The 23,331-nt window shown below is 36.4% G+C and overlaps 1 protein-coding gene across 1 annotated transcript in view; it reads right to left on the bottom strand.

Moving 5' to 3' along the window:
* The window catches only part of ACSS3 (acyl-CoA synthetase short chain family member 3), a 174,444-nt gene that overhangs the window by 76,357 nt on the left and 74,756 nt on the right, over positions 1–23,331 (bottom strand). The window contains exon 8 of the mRNA XM_010383668.2: positions 6,273–6,424. Within this exon, the coding sequence (XP_010381970.1) occupies positions 6,273–6,424 (152 nt within the window). The remainder of the gene's footprint in view (positions 1–6,272; positions 6,425–23,331) is intronic.

The raw sequence follows: 23,331 nt of genomic DNA, 5'->3' as shown, positions 1-23,331 counted from the left end.
TTTACATTGTGTGCTTCTAACCAACATATTGGCTATTATTAATTAATTAATTGACTTTTAACCTTCATACTAGGTGTATATATGATTTATGCATCACCATTACCTCTAGAACAAAGTTTTATACCTTCGTATGTATTCATGTTAGTAATAATCTTTCCTTTGTTTCTCCCTGAAGGACTTCCTTAAATATTTCTTATAAGGCAGGTCTAGTGATAATGAATTCCTTCAGCTTTTGTTTATTTGTGAAATACTTTATTTATCCTTAAATCCTGAAGGACAGCATGTCTGGCTAGCAGTTTTGTTTTTTACTTTATTCTTATTCCTTTCCGCACCATGCCATTCTCCCCTGGCCTGCAAGGCTTCTACTGAGAAATTTGCTGATGGTCCATAGAAATTCCCTTATATGTAATTTGATGCTTTTCTTTGTCGCGTTTAAAATTCTGTTTATGACTTTTGACAATATAATTATAATGTGCCTCTTTAGATTAATCTATTTTGGGATCTGTAAGCTTTAGGGGTCTGAATATCCATATCTCTCCCAAGACTGACTAAGTTTTCAGAATTTTTCAGAATGTATTTCATTAAATAAGCTGTTAATCCCTTTCTCTGTCACTTTCCTTCTTAAATAACATAATGCAATACTTCTTCACTTAATGATGCCCCATAAATCTCATAGGCTGTCTTCACCCCTTTTCATTCTTTTTTCATTTCTTCCCGTGAATGAGCCATTTCAAAAGACTGATTTTTAGGTTCACAGATTCTTTTTCTGCTTTATCTAGTCTACTATTAAAGCTCTCATTTTTTTTTTTTTTCTTAATTGATTGAAATCTTTGGCTCCAAGATTTCTGGTTCTTTTTTATGATATCTATTTCTTTGTTGAAGTTGTCATTCCGATCATGAATTATTTTGCTTATTTCATTGAATTTTCTATTTGTATTCTATTTTGTCTCTCTTGGTTTTCTTAAGATCATTAATTTAATTTCCTTTTCAATAAATTCATACAGTTCTATAAATTTGGGGGTCAGATACTGGGAAATTTTCATGTTCCCTTGGTGGCAGCACATTCCCTTGAGTTGTTATGTTTCTGGTATTCCCACATCAATGCTTGTGCATCTTCTGTTACAGTTTCCTCTTCCAAACTTTAGAGAATGACTTTCATAGGGAAAAACTTTCACCTGATGATGGGCTGGAGGGCATCAGTTGGGCAGAGTGCAATGGTTCTGGTATTATGTGGGTGCAGTGGTGTAGTCTCCACACAGCTTCACTACTTGAGATCAGTGTTAGTGATGACTCTAAATGCCTTAGTGACCTGGCTGCAGGAGTTTCTGGCAGTGACATTACTGTGTAGGATATTATGATAAGGGCTTTAGAGATCCTACTGTTCTTGTCTTTCTAACACTGGGAAGTCTTAGCTGAAGAGGCCTTTGTTGATATTGGTTCTAACATGATTCACAGGCAGTCACAGTGACACTGGGATTCAGGGCCTAATACCTATTTTAATTCTCTTGGGCCACAGAAACATAAAATTAAAATACTCTGGCATTTCACTTGTACAATACAATGTAAGCCGCCTTAAATCAAGCCCACGTTTTGACTTGGGTAAACTATAAATCTCTTCTTTTAGTTTAGGATAGTAAACTAATGCAAAGAGGTTCAATGAGACTGATGTTGGCATTCTCCTTGAAGATGCAACTTGCTATAATTATCTTTGATTATGTATAAGATTAAACAAAAATGTAGGTCCGTGATCTGGTGCAGTGATGCATTCCTGTAATCCCAGCACTTTGGGAGGCTGAGGCAGGCAGCCTCCCAAGGTCAGGAGTTTGAGACCAGCCTAGCCAACATGATGAAACCCTATCTCTACTAATAGTACAAAAATTGCCAGATGTAGTGGCAGGCACCTGTAATTCCAGCTACTTGGGAGGCTGAGGCAGGAGAATCACTTGTACCTGAGAGGCAGAGGTTGCAGTGAGCCAGGATCATGCGACTGCACTCAAGCCTGTTCAACAGAGTGAGGCTCTGTCTCAATTAAAACAAACAAACCAACAAACAAGAAAAATATATATATAATATATATATCCATAAACCAGCAGAAAAACACCTAGACTATTCAAAGCACATTATTACAAAACAAAAATAAAATATTGTTCTTCACTTTGCTTTTTCCACCTTGTATCTTAGGTTCAGGGTGCACATGTGCAGATTTGTTACATGAGTAAATTGTGTGTTGTGGTGTTTGGTGTACAGATTATCAAGTAATCCAGGTAACAAGCATAGTACCTGATGAGTAGTTTTTTGATTCTGACCCTCCACACTCTACCCTCCAGTAGTCCCTTGTGTCTATTGTTCCCTTCTTTGTGTCCATGCACACTCAATGTTTAGCTCACACTTAGAAGAGTAAACATGCAGTATTTGGTTTTCTGTTCCCGCATTAATTTGCTTAGGATAATGGTCTCCACCTCCATCCATATTGCTGTGAAGGCCATGATATTCTTTTTATGGCTGTGTAGTATTCTACAGTGTACATGTACCAAATGTTCTTTATCCAGTCCACCACTGATGGGCATTTAGGTTGATCCCATGTCTTTGCCAAGTTTCCTGAGGCCTTCTCAGAAGCTGAGCAGATGACAGCATCATGCTTCCTGTACAGCCTGCAAAACCATGAGCCAATTAAACCTCTTCTCTTTATAAATTACCCAGTCTCAAGTATTTCTTATACAATGTGAGAATGGACTAATACAATGTCCTCTGCCCATTTCTTAATGAGGTTGTTTGGTTTTTGTTTGTTGAATTGTTTAAGCCCCTTATATATTCCAGATATTAAATCTTTCTCTGATGCATAGTTGGCAAATACTGTCTCCCATACTCCACATTGTCTGTTTTCTCTGATGATAGTTTCTTTTGCTGTCCTGAAGCTTTTTAGTTTAACTGAACTTGTCAGTTTTTGTTTTTGTTTTTGCAATTACTTTTGGAGTCTTCATCATTAAATCTTTGCCAGGGTCTATGCCCAGAATGGTATTTCCTGTATATTCTTCTAGGGTTTTTATAGTTTTAAGTTGTATGTTTAAGTCTTTAATTCATGTTGAGTTTATTTTTGTGTATGATAAAAGGAATGGGTCTGGTTTTAACCTTACGCATATGGCTAGCCAGTTATCCTAGCACCATTTATTGAATGGAGTCCTTTCCCAATTGCTTGTTATTGTTAACTTTGTCAAAGATTAGATGGTGGCAGATCTGTAGCTTTATTTCTAGGTTCTCTAACCTGTTCCTCTGGTCTATGTGTCTGTTTCTGAGGCAGCACTGTGCCATTTTAGTTAATGTAGCCTTGTAGTATAGTTTAAAGTCAGGTAGTATAATGCCTCTGGCTTTGTTCTTTTTGTTTCAAATTGCTTCGGCTATTTGAGCTCTTTTTGATTCCATATAAATTTTAGAATAATTTTTTTCTACTTCTGTGAAAAGTGTTATTGGTAACTTGATAAGAATAGCATTTAATCTGTAAATTGCTTTAGGCAGTATAACCATTTTTTAAATATTGATTCTTCCTAACCATGAGCATGGAAAGTTTTTCTATTTATTTGTGTCATCACTGATTTCTTTCAGTAGTGTTCTGTAATTACAATTGTAGAGATATTTCACCTCCCTGTAGGTGTATTCCTAGGTATTTTATTCTTTTCACTGCTAATGTGAATGGGATTACTTTTTTTTTTTTTTTTTTTTTTTTTTGGCTCTCAGCTTGGATATAATTGGTGTATAGAAATGTTACTTATTTTTGTACATTGATTTTGTATCTTGAAACTTTACTGAAGTTGTTTATCAGATGTAGGAGCCTTTGGGCAGAGACTATAGGGTTTTCTAGGTATAGAATCATATTATCTGCAAAGAGAAATAGTTTGACTTCCTCTTTTCCTTCTGGATGTCTTTTATTTCTTTCTCTTGAGTGATTGCTCTGGCAAGGACTTCCAGAACTATGTTGAATAGGAGTGATGACAGTGGACATCCTTGTCTTGTTGTGGTGGGGAATCCATCCAGCTTTTGCCTGTTCAGTATATTGTTGGCTGTAGATTTGTTATAGGTGAGTCTTATTATTTTGAGGTATGTTCCTTTGATGCCTTGTTTGGAGTTTTACAATGAAGGGATACTAAATTGTATTTATATCTTTTTCTGCATCTATTGAGATAATCACATAGCTTTTGTTTTTAGTTATGTTTATGTGATGAATCACATTTAGTGATTTGCATATGTTGAACCAATCTTGCATTACAGGAGTAAAGTCTACTTGATCATGGTGGATTAGCTTTTTGATGTGCTGCTGGATTCAGCTGAGAATTTTTGCATCTATGTTCATTAGGGATACTGGACTAAAGTTTTCTTTTTTCATTGCATCTCTGCCAGAGTTTGGTATCAGAATGATGCTTGCCTTATAGGATGAGTTAGGAAGGAATCCCTCCCCTTCAACTTTCTGAAATAGTTTCGATAGGATTGGTACCAGCTCTTCTCTATGTTGGTAGAATTCACCTGTGAATTCATCTGGTGCAGGGCTTTTTCTGGTTGGTAGGATTTGTATTACTGATTCAGTTTCAGAATTCCTTCTTGGCTCATTAAGGATTTCAATTTCTTCTTGGTTCAATCTTTTTTTTTTTTTTTTCTTCAAATGGAGTCCCACTCTGTGGCCAGGCTGGAGTGCCATGGTGTAACCTTGGCTCACTGCAACATCTGCCACCTGGGTTCAAGCAATTCTCCTGCGTCAGCCTCCCAAGTAGGTGGGACTACAGGCCCACACCACCATACCTGGCTAATTTTTGTATTTTTAATAGAGATGGGGTTTCACCATGTTGGCCAGTGGTCTCCACCACGTGATCCACCTGCCTCAGCCTCTCAACGTGCTGGGATTACAGGCATGAACCACTGCGTCCAGCCTCTTGGTTCGATCTTAAGAGACTGTATGTTTTCAGAAATTTATCCATTTCTTCTAGGTTTTCTACTTTGTGTGCATAGAGGTATTTGTAATTGTCTCAGGACATTTTACATTTCTGTTGAGTCAGTGCTAATGTCCCCTTTGTCATTTCTGATTGTATTTATTTGGATCTTCTCTCTTTTTTAAATAGTCTAACAAGTGGCCTATCAGGTTTTTTATTCTTTAAAAACTTAACTTTTGCTTTTATTGATCTTTCATATGGTTTTTTAGCATCTAAATTTTTTTCCGTTCAGATCTAATTTGGTTTTCTTTTGTCTGCTAGCTTTGGGATTAGTCTGCTCTGGTTTTTCTAGTTCCTCGAGGTGTGATGTTAGGTTGTTAATTTGAGATTTTTTCTAACCTTTTTGTGGGCACGTAGTTCTATAAACTTTCCTCTTACCATTACTTTAGCTATGGCCCAGAGAATCTGGTATGTGGTACATTTGCTTTCATTCAGTTCAAAGGATTTCTTGATTTCTACCTTAATTTCATTGTTTACCCAAAAGTCACCCAGGAGCAGATTGTTTAATTTCGATGTAATAGTATGATTTTCAGAAAGCCTCTTGATATTAATCTCTATTTTTATTTCATTGTGGTCTGAGAGTGTCATTGTTATGTTTTTTAATTTGTTGAGAATTGCTTGATGGCTGAGCACATGGTCGATTTCAGAGTATTTCTCATATGCAGATGAGAAGAATGAATATTCTGTTGTTGTTGGGTGGAGTGTTCTGTGGATGTATGTCAGGTCCATTTGATTGAGTGTTGAGTCCCAAATATCTTTGTTAGTTTTCTGCTTTGATGATCTGTTGAATACTGTCAGTGTGGTGCTGACATCTCCCACTATTATTCTGTGTTTACCTAAGTCTCTTTGTTTTTCACTTTTTTAACATATTTAATTTGGACTATAATTTTTCACATTTTATCTGTATACATGCATTCAAATATTGTCCCTTCATTTAACCCATTGTTCTATTTTCAAAAGACAGATGCTAGTATATCTGCATCCATCAAACTGTGCATTTTAAGTCACAATAGACATTTTGTCTTTCAAGGAAAACATAAGAAGAGTGATTTTTAAAAGTAATATTTTGGTAATATTTGAACTGAAATTAACATGATATAATATTTTAACATCTCTAAGCAGAGTTAAAATTCCAACTATTTCAAAATTATATTTAGACAAGTTATTCTTAATAACACTCCGAATCTTTTGGCTCTTCCTATAAGAGCATTGCAGTACCAGAAAAAAATATAATGTTCACTTATTCATTTTGATTGCACTTTCTAATGTCATTTGCCCTATGCATCCCAACATCACCTTGTCAGAGAGTACTGCTTCCCCAAGACTGCCCCGGGGTCCTGTTGACGGATTGCTCTAATTGCAGTTGGTGCTGTAAACAAGGCAGCTACTCCATGCTCTGCAAGCACACGGAAATAAGCGCCAGCATCTGGTGTTCCCACAGGCTTCCCCTACAATGAGATTCATTTAAAATGTCACTGGGTAAAATGTCTCATATTTCACTGACAGTTCAGTAGTTATACATTTAACACAACAATGTTAATAATATGGGATTTTCAACAAATCTTAGTTTTAAAATATTTCCATGTTCTGTCATAAATAAAGCAAACCAAATACCCAGGCATAAGAGAGGCTGTTTGCTCCATTATAGTATCCTAAAAGCTTTCAAATTATAATTTCTTCTTCATCAAGTTTTGAAAAATAAAGAATTAAAAATACATATCACATTCAAATTAAGAACATAAAACATTCTTGTATTTGCCAAAAAAACCTAAATATGGTTGTTATGAATATTGAACTTTAACGTATTTTTCATGATCAGTATTAAAAGTGACAACAGTATTTCTCAAAACATTTGAGAAAAAAGAAAAATCTACAAAAGCAGTGATTCCTGAGCAATGACCTTTTCAGTTAAATGTCTCACTCCAAGAAAAGTAACTCCTATGAATTAAAAATAATCCAATAAGATGTGCCAAAGTGCATGTTTTCCACAGACTCAAAATAACATTATATATGTTCAATGGAAAATCATGCATAAAAATCTCACAATTTGGCAAGCCATGCAATTCAAAAGACAAAGAAAGGTTTAGTTGATATTTCTGAAAAGTGGAAAATAGGCAAGTTACTAAAATAAATCAGTAACTCTGCAAACATTCTAATTAACCCATAAAATCTATCTTGGCCAAGCTACATCCCCTTCTTCCGTAATCAATCCTCATCACTGCTACCTTTTCCTGTGTTTCTAAAGCAAGATGACTGGAATGTTAATATATGTTTTGGAAATATATATATATATATATATACATATATATATTTCACAGCCAAACCCTTTTGTGGAAGTTGGAGGTAAACAAATGGCAACAGGGTTTTTTAATCTTAGATCATTTCTAACCTTAAAAGGGTTAAGATGTATTACTGATTTCTAAGAGAAGGGTAGCTGTATTTAATATTTCTTAAACCTCCCTAATTAAATTCTCAATCTCAGTTTCCCATGAAACTCTGTAAATGACCTGTAGGAAACACCGAACTAAGGTAAAAAGAGCAAAGGATTTGCTAGTAGCACACTCAACAATGTCCCCAAACAGGGAATAAGAAAAAAATGATGATATCCTGAGAGTTAGACCTATTAATTTTTTTTAATTTAGAAAAAGGAATGAACTATAAATGAGGTATAGGATAGTTGTCCAATAATTTAGATTCAATACTCATTGATTAGATCATTGATAGAACACTATTTTGTTTTTTTTATTATTTTTAAATGGTTTTCTTCAATATTCTTTAGTGTAATTATGTTCCTATTAAAAAAAAAACTATTTCAACCTGTTTTATATTCTATTGCTTTCTATTTTGCCTTTTTAATACCAAAAAAAGTATTTGCTGCAGCTGGAAATTCATTTTGATTATCACAACTATCTAAAGCACTATTTCAATTTATTTCATTACTCTTCATACGAATCAACACATGCAAATAATACAAAAAGCTGCAAAATACAACCTGGCAACACATGTACATAATTTCACTCACAAATTTTGAAGCCTTTAGTACATAAGTCTGAAATGAGCCTGCAACTTTATTCCTTCTAACAAACACGGTAAACATTTTATTTTTACTTTTTGATATGTCTCAGGCACTGATCAGTTCCTTGAGTATTAGACTGTGACTTAGAAAATGTGATCTCACCCACGTGAAAATGATTTATTAACTGACCTTATGCAACTGACTTACCCTGTCTATACTTCCATTTACTTGTCTGTTAAATAAGAATAAATCATTTTGCCAATGTTTTCTCAATAAGCTAAAAGCACTGAGATAATATTGTAGGATAATTTAACCTCCACTAAAGAAAGATATTTTATAGCCAATCGAAATTGAATTCCACGACAGTGCCAGTGTCATGAGAAAATAATTACTCACTAAAGGGTGATATTAATATCATAATTAAAATGATATCCCATGTAAGACCACCTACATAGAGGACACAGTATTTTACAGTGCCTCTAATTACTTATGTTTAATGATAACAATAAGGGCAGATCAAGTATTAAAAATACAGTCCTATGCAATATAGCAATGTTTTAGATAATTATGATACCATATTTTTTTGCTTTGTTTTGGTGGTTTTTACGACAGAGTCTTGCTCTGTCGCGCAGGCTGGAGTGCAGTGGTGCGATCTTGGCTTACTGCAACCTCAACCTCCTGGGTTGAAACGATTCTCCCTGCCTCAGCCTCCCAAGTAGCTGAGACTACAGGTGCACACCAGAAAGACACAGGTGCACGCCTGAAAGACTACAGCGGATGAGACATCCTCTAAATAATTAAGGATTCCAAGGACAGAATAACCACGCTGAGATGTGCTCGTACAGTAGGCACACATCAGTGTAAACTTGCTGTGATAGGCAAAATTCTGTCTGCTGTTTTTAAAGAGTGAGTGTCTTAGCGGTCCATTATTACACACACACACACACACACACACACAAAGGCATGGATCACCAGGGACATTTTTTTTTTTTTTTTTTTTGAGACAGAGCCCTGCTCTCAGGCTGGAGTGCAGTGGCAGGATCTTGGCTTACTGCAACCTCTGCCTCCCGGGTTCAAGGGATTCTCCTGCCTCAGCCTCCCGAGTACCTGGGATTACAGGCACCTGCCACCATGCCCAGCTAGTTTTTGTCTTTTTAGTAGAGACAGGGTTTCACCATGTTAGCCAGGCTGGTCTTGAACTTCTGACCTCAGGCAATCTGCCTGCCTCGGCCTCTCAAAGTGCTTGGATTACAGGTGTGATACCACAGTTTTACTGCACTTTTTCTATGTTTAGATATATTTAGTTATACAAATACCATGTGCTACAATTGCCTGCAGTATTCAACACAGTAACATGTCGTACAGGTTTGTAGCCTTGAGCGATAGACTATACCATATAGCCTAGCTATGTAGTAGGCTATACCACCAGGTTTGTGTAAGTATACTCTATGATGTACACACAGTGATAAAATCTATGGATACATTTCTCAGAACATATCTCCATTGTTAAGCAATACATGACTGTATTAGTAAAAAAACTACATCATGCTTTTTATAATATATGATTTTAACTTCTATTGCAAGTTTGACCCTGTACCAAACTAATTTTCATCAATATTATACTTATGGAATATAAAAATCATGATAATGTAGCATTACTATTAGAATAGTAAAGAAGTGATTCATAAAATCTCATGTTCTTTCATAAGTTAATTGAACATAGAAAAGTTCAATTGCTTTGTGTTTTACTGTCCATTCCCCAGAAGATAATTCAATGTTATGAATAAAATGTTTTCCTATTTAAAATTACTTTAATATTTATATACTTTAGTTTTTTCTTCTTTAAGACCTTCTGTTTGATGTCAAATTTAATTAAAACAATTATGATATTAAAGAAATTACCCATTTCAAAAACAGTCTGATGATTAACATATATATTAAGCCCAGAATAATGTAAACATTTCAGTTAATATAATGCAGCATAGAAAAAGATCTTTCATCATAAACTATTGTTTACATACAAACAAATAATAAAGTGGGCAACACTGGTATATTTATTTATTTATTTAATAAATATTCTGGGAACAATTGTGTGAATAAGCCAGATAAGCTCCTGCTTTAATGGAACACACAGTCTCATAAGTTTGGATGTGTGTATGTCTATGTGTGTGTGTATGGGATAATATTATTAGAAATTGCACGGTATATGCTGCAAGCTATTTGTGTCCAATAAACAGAGAGAATGCAGTAATAAACAGAGGACTTGTATGTTCTCAGTACCTACCACCACCAGTAGCTTCAGAAAGCTGACGCAAAGCCTGTAAGAATCTTTTATTATTAACGCTAAATAAAAGTGACTCAATGGCTTATTGATTTTAATTATAATTCTCTCCTGCCTTCATGCACGTGCACACACACATAGACAAGCGTGCACACATAAGCAATAAAATATCTTCACAATGCTTTTTAAAAGTAGCCAGTAACACACTAAGCATACTGAACTGCCTAAAGAAAAAGACATTGATTCCGTCACTTGGTTTTCAGTAAGAGGCAATGACCAAGGCAATATTCAATTTAAAAATAAGAAGATTCTAAGATTGCAGGGTTTTTAAACAAACAACATATACACCAAAAGCAAGAATGCAGCCAAAAATATCAACTTTAAAGCTCCTCAAACTCAAACCTAAGTGGTTACCAGTTGTTTATTTAATTTCTTTCTCCCAAACTAAGTCTACATTATTAGTTGCTTCCTAGATAATAAAGGTAGAAAGGGATGTCTACAAAGATGAAGCCAAAATTCTAAGCTTTCAGCTGTTAGAAATTATAAAATTTAACCTCAGAGAGTTATAAAACATCAATTGCTAATATTAGCAAGATTTATAATGTGGCTAACCAGGTACAAAGCACAGAAACCAAAACAGTTACCAAAATGCCTTAATATTAACATCCATATATAATTTTCTACCAGTTATGATTCATTATATTAGTATGTATTGTAGATGACAAGCCCCCAGTTAGAAAACCAGTTACTGTCTCACCTTCTCACATATTTTCTACTAAGGTTAAGTTTTCAACATAGGAAAGTGGTGAAATACAACCACTTAGGAAAATTAAGTTATAATTAAACAGTAGAGTTAAATCTTTGGACAAAATAATTGCTTTATTATTAATCCTATGATTAATCCTATGATTCTATTTCTTCAAGTCTTGAGGTCAAGACTACTTGTGATTTCCCAGACACTGAGATAAAACTTTTTGAGTCAACTGCAGTTTTGCCTCTTTTTTGGTGGCAGGATTAGAAATACATCTGGTCTCTTTCTGAATACTATTTTTGAGAAATGTCACCCAAGGCATGTTTCCACAGCAGTTCTAAGGTGAGGACAGCAGCATCTTTTATCGACTAGTAGCAAATTTTATTTCAGCAGACAGTTTGTTTTGTTTATTTCAGGAGAGTAATAAAACTGGAAATAGCATTTGTTGAGTTCCTACTACAGCTCATGTGTCTTTATCAAGGGAGGAGTGCTTGGGATGGCAACATTTAAACTTAAAACTTGTTAAATCGTAAGCAGTTATCCAGGATATACTATTTAGTGAAAACAAAATCAAACTGCAGAATAGTGTGCACACGATTGACAACCTTCAAGGGAGATAAATTATAAAGCTGGAACAGGGGATGGTGAGGTTTCCAATGTTTACCCTTTTGTAAGTTTTAAAATATGAAAAAAGAGGGTGTACAATCTCTTCAAAAATTGGCCTTTTCTTCCTCAATGCCCCTCTCTCTATAACTCACATTATTTTGTTCCAATTTTCAAAACGTTACTGTTGCTTTAAAGCCAAATGGGATAATTGACCCTATGCCTTAAGATCCTCAGACGAAGGACTTTGTGTTGTGGCAGATGCTCCTTTAAGAATTGAAAACTTACTTGTAAATACAATCTGATTCAGATCAGACTGACTTCCCTGATTCTTACTTGCTAGAGATGTCCCATCACTCTGCTGGCCTCACCTGTAAGGATAGGCTGCCATCTTGTCTTTCTCCATCTTATTCAAACCACCATCTAATATTACTCAAATCCAGTGGTTACTAACCCTAAATGTACAGTAGAACTTCTTGAGATGCTTTTGAATGAAACCAATGTCTGGTGCCACTTCCAGAGATTCTTATTCAATTGGCCTTGATTTGGGCTGACCACTGTTGTATTTTAGTAATTCTAATCTGTGGTCAGGATTTAGAACTGATACATGGTCCTTTGATCGGCATTATCTCAGACAAGGCTATTTTTCAATACCAACCTGCCTGGTTGTCCTAATGGATGAGCCTAGAATGTAAAACTAGCTGTTTTGAATTTTCTCCATTTGTTATAAATAAATGAGCTAAATCCAAGTGTTAACAAGTGAATATAATGATAATTGAAATCTGATTATGACCATACACAGAGGAAATTACTGGGGACAAATGCTTCATTGTCTTTAATTCTTTATGCCTTGCCCTATAAACCAGACTCTAGACTGGACATAAATGTCATGATTTATAGGACATAGTACCCTGAGTACAACTGACCTTTCTCTAGAGATGGAAGGATTAGCTCTGACCCAGAAGCTCTTTCTGTGTTACCCAGAGACATTTTAAGAGTATCCCTCTCCTCCAGTGTTCTCGTTGGTTGTTGATTGTATCACTACTTGAGAAGATCATATGTTAATTTCATAGACACAGAGTTTGTGGCCCGAACTTCAGAGGAGTTCATGGATATTCTGAAATTAAATTAAGATATGTACATATGCTCATTTTCCTATGGAAGAGGAGTCAATAGCTTCTATGGGATTCTGAATAAGAGTCTATAAACAAAAATTGTTGAAGTATATGAAAGCATCTCAAAACACAAAATGCTCCTCAAAGATTTTCTATTTGTCTCAGAAACAGCTTGGAGGAAGCAAGACCGCAGATGGACATGTAGAGACCATAACATCCCTTCATTTTCTGTTCCACAAGATAGGTAAATTGCCAAGACTACCCTTTTAATGCACTTCTGTTAAAGAGCTATAAATATTCTCAAAGAACCAACAATTTCTTGGTTAATCTGCGGTCTCCAACCAACCTTCCTTCTTTCCCCACTCCCCATTACTTTAATCATATAGAATCATCATTTTCATAAGTCAAAGCAGTCAAATATCAGTAATGCCACATGGTTCAGATTCATGCTTTCTATCAGTTTGCTATTTTGACAATCCCTCTTCACTATCTCCTTGTGGTAGGTCCCACACAGTTGCAATTCCTCAGGATTGAGTCATTTCCTTTCTTCAATTAAGGATACAACTCTGTGCCCAGGCCTGAGAAGCTGAGACTTCTCCATGGCTAAAGTTCCAAGACACAAATATCTATAAATCTATTATTTTTGAAGATATGTATGTGCTAGGGTCTGAAACATGCCTCCCAAAATTCATGTGCTGAAAATTGAATCCCCAGTGCAACAGTGTTGGAAGGTGGGGACTTTTGGAAGATGTTTACGTTAGGAGGACTCTGCTCCCATGAATGGACAAATGGTGCTAAAACAAAGGGTTTGTGGGAACCTGTTTGTTCTCTTTTGTCCTTCCGCTCTTCTGCCATGTAAAGATATGCTGGTCCTCCTCTCTGGAGGACACAGAAACAAGGCAGCATCTTGAAACAAGAGACAGAACCTTCCAGCACCTTGATCTTGAAAGTCACAGTCTGCAGAACTGTGAGAAATAAATTTCTGTTCTACATAAATTACCCCATCTTATCCCCGAAAAAAAAAAAAAAAGTTTACCTTTGGAAGTACTAATGTCAAGTAAATGAAACTGAAACTGCTAATTCTGCAGATGCAGTGCTGAGCAAATTAGGGATTCTGACATATTTAACATTCTCAGTAGTCACAGAGAGCATTTACCCCTAGTATAGCTCGTAGCTCATTGCTTCTAGCAGGACTATTTTCATCTCAGAGTTATTTCATGCTGAGGTGCAGTCACTCTGCTATCCTGTACTAGAGGGACAAATTAAGTTTTTTCTTATTCATTGTGATTAATGAGACTTTGCTGTAAGCAGAGAAATTAAATGGGTTCTTGCTTAATCACACTACCAGACTTCTGCCCAGGAAGTGAAGTGTGGCTATTCGATATGCATACTACAATTCAGCCTGAGGTTGCACAAAACCTGGTCCCTCCATAACATCCAATGCTTTGCCCAAAACAACCTTCAAACATGCTCAGATTTCTCCATGTCAAAAATGAAACAACAAACTTTCCTGTGAAATTGCCCTCCTAAAAGGGACTAATGACACCCTGATCACCAAAGTGCTCTTCGGTTGTCTTATTAATCTTTTCTCTGTAGCACTTGGCGCTGTTGATCCTCATCCTGTGAAAAACCTTCTCATCACCCTTCTTTAGTACACTTTGCTTTTCTGATTCTGCTGTTGGCTCCAGTTTCTAACTCTCAATTTATATAGTTTCTCTTCCTCAGCCTCAAGAATTTCCCAAGTTTCTGTTCTCAGTCTTTACCTGAGTAACTTGATCAAATCTGACTTTGCAATGTCATATGAATATCTGAGTACAATCTTCAAACTCAGTGTTACCAAAACCAAAATTATTGCTTCCCTCTCCACCAGTTGTTCTTCCTACTGTGATATTTCAGTTGATAACTGCCATTTTATTGGTTGTTCTAGCTGAAGACATCAGAGCCATTTTCAGCTCCCTTTTCATCTCTTACAATAGCCACCTGACACCCTAACCTCCTCCTCAATGTTCTGATAACCGATATTCTAGTCCTAGCTACGTATCTTGGATATCTTGGACTACACAACAGCTTCCCAATTGTCCCTCTCCAGATTATGGCAAGGGAATCCTGCTTTTGAATCCAGCGAAGCTTGTTTCAAATCCCAGCTCCAGTCCCCTGTGCCACTGGCAAATGTATTTGCTGTCTCTGATTCTAAGTTTCCACAGCAGCTGTAAATGGGGGACTTAAAATATCTACATCATGGGTTTGTGCTTATAATTAAAACAATGTATAAAAAGTGCTTAGAAGAGTTCTGATCACTCAACACCCAATGAATAATAGTTATTATTAATTTGTATTGTCTCATTCACAAAATTCTCCCTATCTACTAGTTGCAAACTTCCCTTAAAAACCTAGTGCAGATTTTTATGCCACCATGCAGGAGTTAAATGTAGAGTATTTATCATAGGTGATGACACCAGGTAGTTTACAAAGAAACTGTCTTAGCTTCTACACAGCGTAAGAGTTTGTTATTTAGGTGTGTCTTGATTTGTTTGCTTTCTGCACTTTATATTAATCTTAATTCCTTGAATATATTGTCAAAACCTTTGGTAGAAGAACCATATCTGATATTTATTCTGCTTCCCCATCACCTTCTAGCATGACTTGGAGCTAACAATAGACCTTAATAAATATTGTTGATGGAGCCATGACAATAGCTGAGCTTGCCAGCTCCAACATAAAACATATACATAAAGAGAAAAATAAACTCAAAAATAAATATTTTTTAACAACTAGTCACGGGAGAAATCTAAAAGATGCTAGCATCAGCTTTATAATCTTTTCCAGTTGAGAAGATCAAATTATATAGCCTGAATCAGAGTAATAGCTGAGTCATCATTTTTTCTCATTGTATATACACAGAAGGCAGATTGCTATAGACTAGATTTTTTTTTAAATGTTATTTTCCATTACATGAAGGGGAGAAAAGGACTATGATGTATCCAATTGAATATACTAGTTAGCAGAATCATGGCTACGTATCTTAAAAGGAAGTCATATATTTCTGTCTTTAAAAGAAGCAAATCCCTGTCCTTAAAAAGGGAATAAACAAATTAGAGAAAACTGGTTAACATAAATAAAAATACAAAATTCTTGCAAAGAGAAAACTACGTACGTGGAGATAAAATTATACTGATCCTGTGTAATTACACTGAAAATGAAGCCTGGGAGGGGTTAACTATTCAGAAGGTGTACATGTGAAAAATACAGTATAGGATGACTTAGTGGAGATTACAGATACAGGGAAATACAGAAGTAATTGAGATGTTCATTGAAGATACTTTGGGGATGACTTAGCAAGAGTATTAAATGCAAAAAGTGACTTGGGAGCCTCAATATTTTCAAATATGAGACTTGCATATTTGGAAATGGCTTAAAGTTTCAGTCCACGTATATAAAGTGATAATAATTACTCTTATTTAAACATGTATAAAATATACAATCACGTGTTGCTTGATGATGAGAATACATTCTGACATACGTATCTTTAGGTGATTTTAGCATTGTGAAAACTTCACAGAGTGTTTTTACACAAACCTAGATGGTGAAGCCTACCACATACTGAGGCTGTATGGTATCACCTCTTACGCCAAGGCTACACATCTGTACGGCATGTTACTGTACTGAATACTGTAGACAATTGTATCACAATGGTAAGTGACTGTGTACCTAAACATGTTTAAGCATAGAAAAATAACTGTAAAAATATGGTATAAAAGACAAAAAAAAATGCTACGCCTACATAGGGCACTCACTAGAAATGGAGCTTATAGAACTAGGAGTTGCTTTGTGTGAGTCAGTGAGTGAGTGGTGAATGAATATGAAGATCTAGGACATTATTGTACACTGCTACTTATTGTATAAACACTGCACACTCAAGCTACACTAAATTTCTAAAGAAGTAGTTTTATTTCTCCAATAATAAATTAAGTTTAGCTTACTGTAACTATTTTACTTTATCAATGTTTTGATTGTTTTAATTTTTGACTTGTAATAAGACAGGTTAAAAGATAAACACATTGTACAGCTGAACAAAATTATTTTCATTGTTTACATGCTCATTCTATAAGTTTTTTCCATTTTAAAATTTTCATTTTTTAAAAAACTTTAAACTTTTTTTGTTTAAAAACTAAGACACAAACATACACATTAGCCTAGGCCTACACAGGATCAGGATTATCAGTATCACTGTCTTCCATCTCCACAATTTGTCTCACTGGAAGCTCTATAGGGGCAAGCATGAAGCTGTCATCTCCTATGACAATAATGACTTCTTCTGGAATACCACCTGAAGGATCTGAGACTGTTTTAGAGTTAACCTTTTTTAATATGTAGCAGTACACTCTAAAATAAAGATAAAATGTGTAGTATAGTAAATACACAAACCAGCCACAGTCGTTTGTTATCTTTATCATGTATTAATGTACTGCACATAATTGCATGTGGTATACTTTTACACCATTGGCAGCACAGTAGGTTTGTTTATACCAGTAGGTTTGTTTACACCAGCATCACAAACGTGAGAAATGAAATGTGCGACAATGTTACGATGATAGGAAATTTCCAGCTCCATTATAATCTTATGGGATCACAAAGTATATGTGGTCTATCATTGACCAAAACATTTTTATGTAACACATGACTGGACTGTATAAAAAAATAACATTTTTGAAACGTTTGAACTACTTTAAACTACACTATTCTATTTCATTCCTAAACAAATATAAAGAGTACAGAGTTCATCTCTACAAGAATCATTCTATAAAGAAAGGTTAGTGGCAGCAGCAGTGGCCCATCTGGAGCGGTTGCTGTGGAGACAACTTTCCAAGCTGGCAGGATAGGATCCCAACCCTTCAAACCGCAGCTGCGCCACCCAGGCATGACTATGGACCCAGGCATCCCTGTGCTCTCGGAGGCCCAGAAAGCCCTGCTCCCCGCACAGGCTCAGAAGTGCCTGCTCCTGCTGCATGGCCTCTCCCTGCTCCTGGCACCTGCTCTGATTTCGTAGCCAAGTTGTGGCCCTATCCAGGTGATGTCACAACACAGCTGAGTGTGTGCGCACTCAAGGCATTGTGGACATGCCAGCCCCCTGCCTCCTTGGCCCCCTCTGAACTTTAGGCACCAATGAGCACAGGATGGGGACCAAGCAGGGCTGAGGATGGTTCAGCACAGGCCTGCAGGTGCCCCTCGGCATGGACAGCCAGGGTGCCATCGACAAAATGTTGATGACAGCAGGAGGTAGTCAGGTTTCTGGGTGGAAAGGGGAGGGTCCCCAGTGAAGCCCCACCTTCAAGGCAGGAACAGCCTGAAACCTGAGGGCAGGGATGTCAGTTCTAGGTGGGGTCCCAGGCCCAGAGTGAGAACTTATGGTGCTTTTTCCGGGCCATCCATGGCCACTAATAGGCCAATCAGCATGCATGTTCTCCCTTCTGAAGCCCATAAAAACCCCAGACTCAGCCAGACTCACAGAGTTGAGGGACAGTTTGCCTGCAGATAGGAGTTACCCATTCTGGAGGGCTGCAGACTCAATGGGATGACTTGCCTGCCAATAGGAGGTACCCACTCTGGGTCTCCTCTCAGCTGTAGGCTACACAGATATTGGGATGACCTGCCTCCAAATAGGAGCTACTCTGTCCGGGTCTCCTCTTGCCTGTGGACAGGACCTACCCACTTCACGTCTCCTGAGAGCTGTACTGTTGCTCAATGAAGCACCTTTTTGCCATGCTCACCCTCCAGTTGTCCGCATACTCATGCATTCTTGACATGGGACGAGAACTCAGGATCCACCAAATGGCTGAACTGAAAGAGCTATAGCACAAACAGGACTGAAACACGGCCCACTGTCCTTGCTTGTCATGTTGTGGATGACAAGGAGAGAAAAGCTGTGGCCCTTTGGGCAGCCCAGACCTGGGGGCTCCCCAAGCCAGGGCTGTGACAAAGTCTTTAGCATGGGATCCAGGCCAGTAGGACAAGCTGAGCACAGCCTGCCAGGACAAGTGGGCAAAGTGAGCCCAGCAGGCCCAAGTAAAACTCAGACAAAGGCATCACCAGCTGCAGAGGCTTCCAGCTGGAAAAGCAACACCCCAAGGATCCTGTGACATTAGGGTTATCTAAACTCTCCCTTTTGTCTGTGAATTTAAGAAAAAAGCATTCAAAAAGAGATTATCAAGCTGAATACTATAAAGTTTTCGAATATTTATGCAAGGTTGAAAAACTAGTAATGATAATGCCCATCAAAAAAATAGAAGTGAAACATTAAAATGCTTGGTAATGGCGAGTCAGGAAATTCTCTGTGTTATTCGCTGATTAAAACTTTCAAGTTCACTTTTGTTTAACTCACAAGTCCTACGCTTGAAGGATAGATCTGCAAGGGGAGAGACCACCGAGTTTTCTTCTACATCTTCTGCCCATTCTTCAAAATTGGTAGTAGCTGGATCAACACATCCCTGTGTGCTGATTTTTTTTTCTTGTTGCTGAGAGAATTAATGGGCTCCAAAGAGAGCTGCCTCTAGTGCTCTGATTTGAATGATTCAGTGTTATGAGGACAAACAGACTTTGAAAGAAGAAATGTGGAGTAATATTCAAGCATTTAAGTAACTGGATTACAGGAGAATTTATGTTTAGTGTTTATATGTTAGAATTCTATTCTGGGAAATAATACATTTGTATTTTTGAATAATAACTATAGCTTATAATATCTAGAACCAATTATACTGATTATATCCTGCGAATTATTCTAAATATTCTAAATATTTTTTCACAGATTAACCAATTGAATGCCATAGGTATTATTACTACTGATAATTATAGTTGAGAAAACTAAGGCAGAAATCAGTAAAACAACTTGTTTGAGGCCAATTAATAAACAGAAGTGTCAGAAATCATACCATGGCAGCCTTAAGTAGTATGCTTCCTCTCCAATACTAAAAATGCTCACTAATTTAAAGTGAAAGTTTACTTCAGTAAATATATTTGAAGAATCAGCATTCCCTAACTATGAAAAGAAATTGGAATAAAGTCCAGAGTTAAAAATTAAAATAAATTACCAAATAATATATTTATTCAAGAGAACCAATTAAAGTGAAGAAGATTCTCAAAAGTGAAAATTGAGAGAGTATGTGTCAACCCTCTCATTTTAATGATTAAAATATGAACTCCCAAAGAGGTTTAATTAATTTCCTTAAGTCATATAGGTACATAAAGGCAGAGCAAGATAACAACACATATGTTAGTATTTCTAGTCCAGTGACCATACTCCTGTACCACAATTCAGAATTTTAAATCCTCAACTTTCTCTAATTCAATTTATTGCCTGAGAAGGCAGAGTATGGCATATACCTTCAAAGTTAATTGTTGAATTATTAACAAATGGCCATCTACCCTGGCTAATCTAGTGAACATACTGAAGAATTTATTGAAAAGGCTTCTTGCTGTGATGTACACCATGTGTGAAATGCAAACAAATGTAAAATGAGAGAAAACTTATATCCCTTGACTGGAAAAAAAGACTGTTATTACATAAAAATGACAACTGCTATATCAAGACCAATTATACCAATCAGTTTATGGCTTACTCTCAGGCCAGATTTAAGGAGAAACAGTAACTACTAACATTCCATTTTAGACCTATGTAATACCCTAGCCAAGGAACAGTAATCTCATTTCTTGCTTAACCACACCACTGTCATTGTGGAAGCCTGGGCTAACTGTATCATGAAATTGAAATATGTGTACAACACATACTTTTGCACATTTGTACACAGCAAAGATAAGGAGAAAGGCAGGACCCAGAAAGATTTATTTGCCTTAGAGAAACAGTGTTGGATTTTGATTCTGCAGATAACAGTCTGGTAAAGGGGAGAAATACTGGAGAGAAGAGAGAGGCCAGGGAGCATATCTCTGTATAATCACCATTTGCCATCACACACATGCATGCACATACGCACTAGGCTGCTAGCTAAATTTGTTTATACATTGCATTCCTATGTGAAAAGATTGCTCATTTTATCCCTTCTCCTTGGCAAAACCATCCTACCAAATATCTGTTCTTGTTCATACAAGGATAGGGTTAGATCTATTGGAATCAGTGCTCTATTAATGAAGTAGATTTCTAAAGAAGTAGCATTCATTTTTTCCTCTCAAAAGTAAAGACTAAATTATTCAGAATTGGTTTCCATATTTTAACTGGTCAATCCAATTTTCCTCCAAGAATTACATATTTTAAACATCTCATACTCCACTGACTGAGCTGGCCAGGTGTTCTGTATTTAAATATGTTCAATTCCATTGATAAAAGTAAATCTCTGTCTATAAAACATATAGCCTGACTTATTCCTTTATTATTTGGTAACTTTATTATTCCTTCCTGGTTTTAGGTATATTTTGTTCCTCTTTTCCTAGGTTCTTGAGATAGGAGCTTATATTCTTGATTTGAGAGTTTTCCTCTTTTCTAATGTATCTATATAGTGCTTAAATTTCCCTCTCAGAAAATAACCTATTTAAATACAGGTGTTCTGTATTTATGTTGAATTCCATTGATAAAAGTTAATCTCTGTCTATAAAACATATAGCTTGACTTACATATGTTGCTCATATAGTCCTGTGGTAAAAAAGAAAATTTAAATTACTCTTACTCATTGATAGAAAAAATCTTTACATGTAAGTCAAGTTTTCTTTCTGATACTGTCATTCAGGCATTTATTTAACAAACACTGAATATATGTCATTAAGGCAAGGAGCTGAGAATTGATGGTGGACACAAACTCAGATGACTCCTTCCCTAGTAGAGTTAGAGGAAAGAGTGGGAAACAAACACATCAAAGGAGCATAGAGACTAATATGAATCTGCAACTTTTATAGAAACCACCAAGGGAAAGTGCAGTGTGCTAAGAGACTATGATAAAGGGGTTTGACCTAATCAGAGAGGTCAAGGAGGGATTCCCTGAGGAAGTGACACCAGCTGAAATCTAACAGACAAGTAGCATACATTTCAGGCAATGTTCCTGGGACAAGAACGAACATAAGATTAACTGCGGGGAAACAGGGGCGTGTGGTACATTAGACAGAAGTGTGTTGTACCTTAGAAGGAACGAGAATGATTAGGATGGAGCAAATGGCCAACGCTTTCAAATGCTGAGAAGTCAAGCACAGTGAAGACTGAAAATGCCCATTGGCTTTGAAAAAGTAGAGATGACTGTGGATGTTAGGAAAAGCTGTAGCGATGGAATGATGGGGACAGCAATTGGAGAAATTCCATTTCTTAATCAGGAACTTACTCTGCAATCTTCTCCAACTGCTGTTGGAGCTACTGAGTGTAGACAAGGCCTTAAAGAGAGAATGTTGTAACTTCCAGGAGATAAGGGATTAAAGATTTTTGTTGTTTGTTTTAATGAGTTAATTTTATGAATTTGTTTGAAAATGTGGTAATTATCAGGAAAATAAGCAGATTTACATGCAGTTGTAAGAAATAATGCAGAGATATCCCATGCACCCTTTACCCAGTTTTCCCCAGGTGTAAAAACTGCAAAACTACAATCTGTTATCACAATCAGAATACTGATACAGTCAAGATACAAACCAGTTCATCTCTAAAAGGATCCTTCATGATGCTCTATATGGCCATATGTGGCCATTGCTGATATACAGAAACACAATGAATATTTGTATGTTCATCTTGTATCCTGAGACTGGGTTGAACTCACTTATTAGTTATGGGATTTGTTTGTGCGTGTATTCTGTAATTGTCTATGCAAATAGTCATGTCATCTGCAAATAAAGACAATTTTATTTCTTCCCTTCTGGTATGTATGCCCTTTTTTCCTCTATATTTCTGTTTTTATTTATTTATTTATTTATTTATTTATTTATTTATTTATTTGACGGAGTCTTGCTCTGTTGCCCAGGCTGGAGTGCAGTGTTGCAATCTTGGTTCACTGCAACCTCCACCTCCTGAGTTCAAGTGATTCTCGTGCCTCAGCCTCTCAAGTACCTGGGACTACAGGTGTGTACCACCACACCTGGCTAATTTTTGTATTTTTAGTAGAGATGGGGTTTCACTATATTGGTCAGGCTTATCTTGAACTCCTGACCTCATGATCCACCCTCCTTGACCTCCCAAAGTGCTGGGATTACAGGCATGAGTCACCACACCCAGCCTCCCTATACTTCTTTATTAAATGAGCTAGAACTTCCACAGATATGTTGAATAGAGGGTGAGAGTGGAAATTCTTGCCTTGTTTCTGAACAATACAGGAGAAGCAATCAGGCTTTTATGATTAGGTAGCAGCAGGTTTTTTCATAGGTGATCTTTTGTCAGGTTGAGGAAGTTCCTTTCAATTACTAGTTTTCTGGTAGTTCTTCATTATGAATGAATGGTGAATTTATTAAACAACTTTTTCTACATCAATTAATATGATTATATAGTTTTTCTTTAGCCTATTAATATGGTAGATTACCTTGATCAATTTTCAGATATTGAAGCAGCCTTGTACCTCTGGAATAAATTCCACTTGGTCACAGTGTATAATTCCTTTTATATATTGTTGAATTGT

The sequence above is a fragment of the Rhinopithecus roxellana genome, chromosome 10, assembly GCF_007565055.1.
Source record: "Rhinopithecus roxellana isolate Shanxi Qingling chromosome 10, ASM756505v1, whole genome shotgun sequence".
Taxonomy (NCBI): Eukaryota; Metazoa; Chordata; class Mammalia; order Primates; family Cercopithecidae; genus Rhinopithecus; species Rhinopithecus roxellana.
Note: the sequence above shows the minus strand (reverse complement) of the source record. Positions and strands in the feature narration are given on the sequence as shown.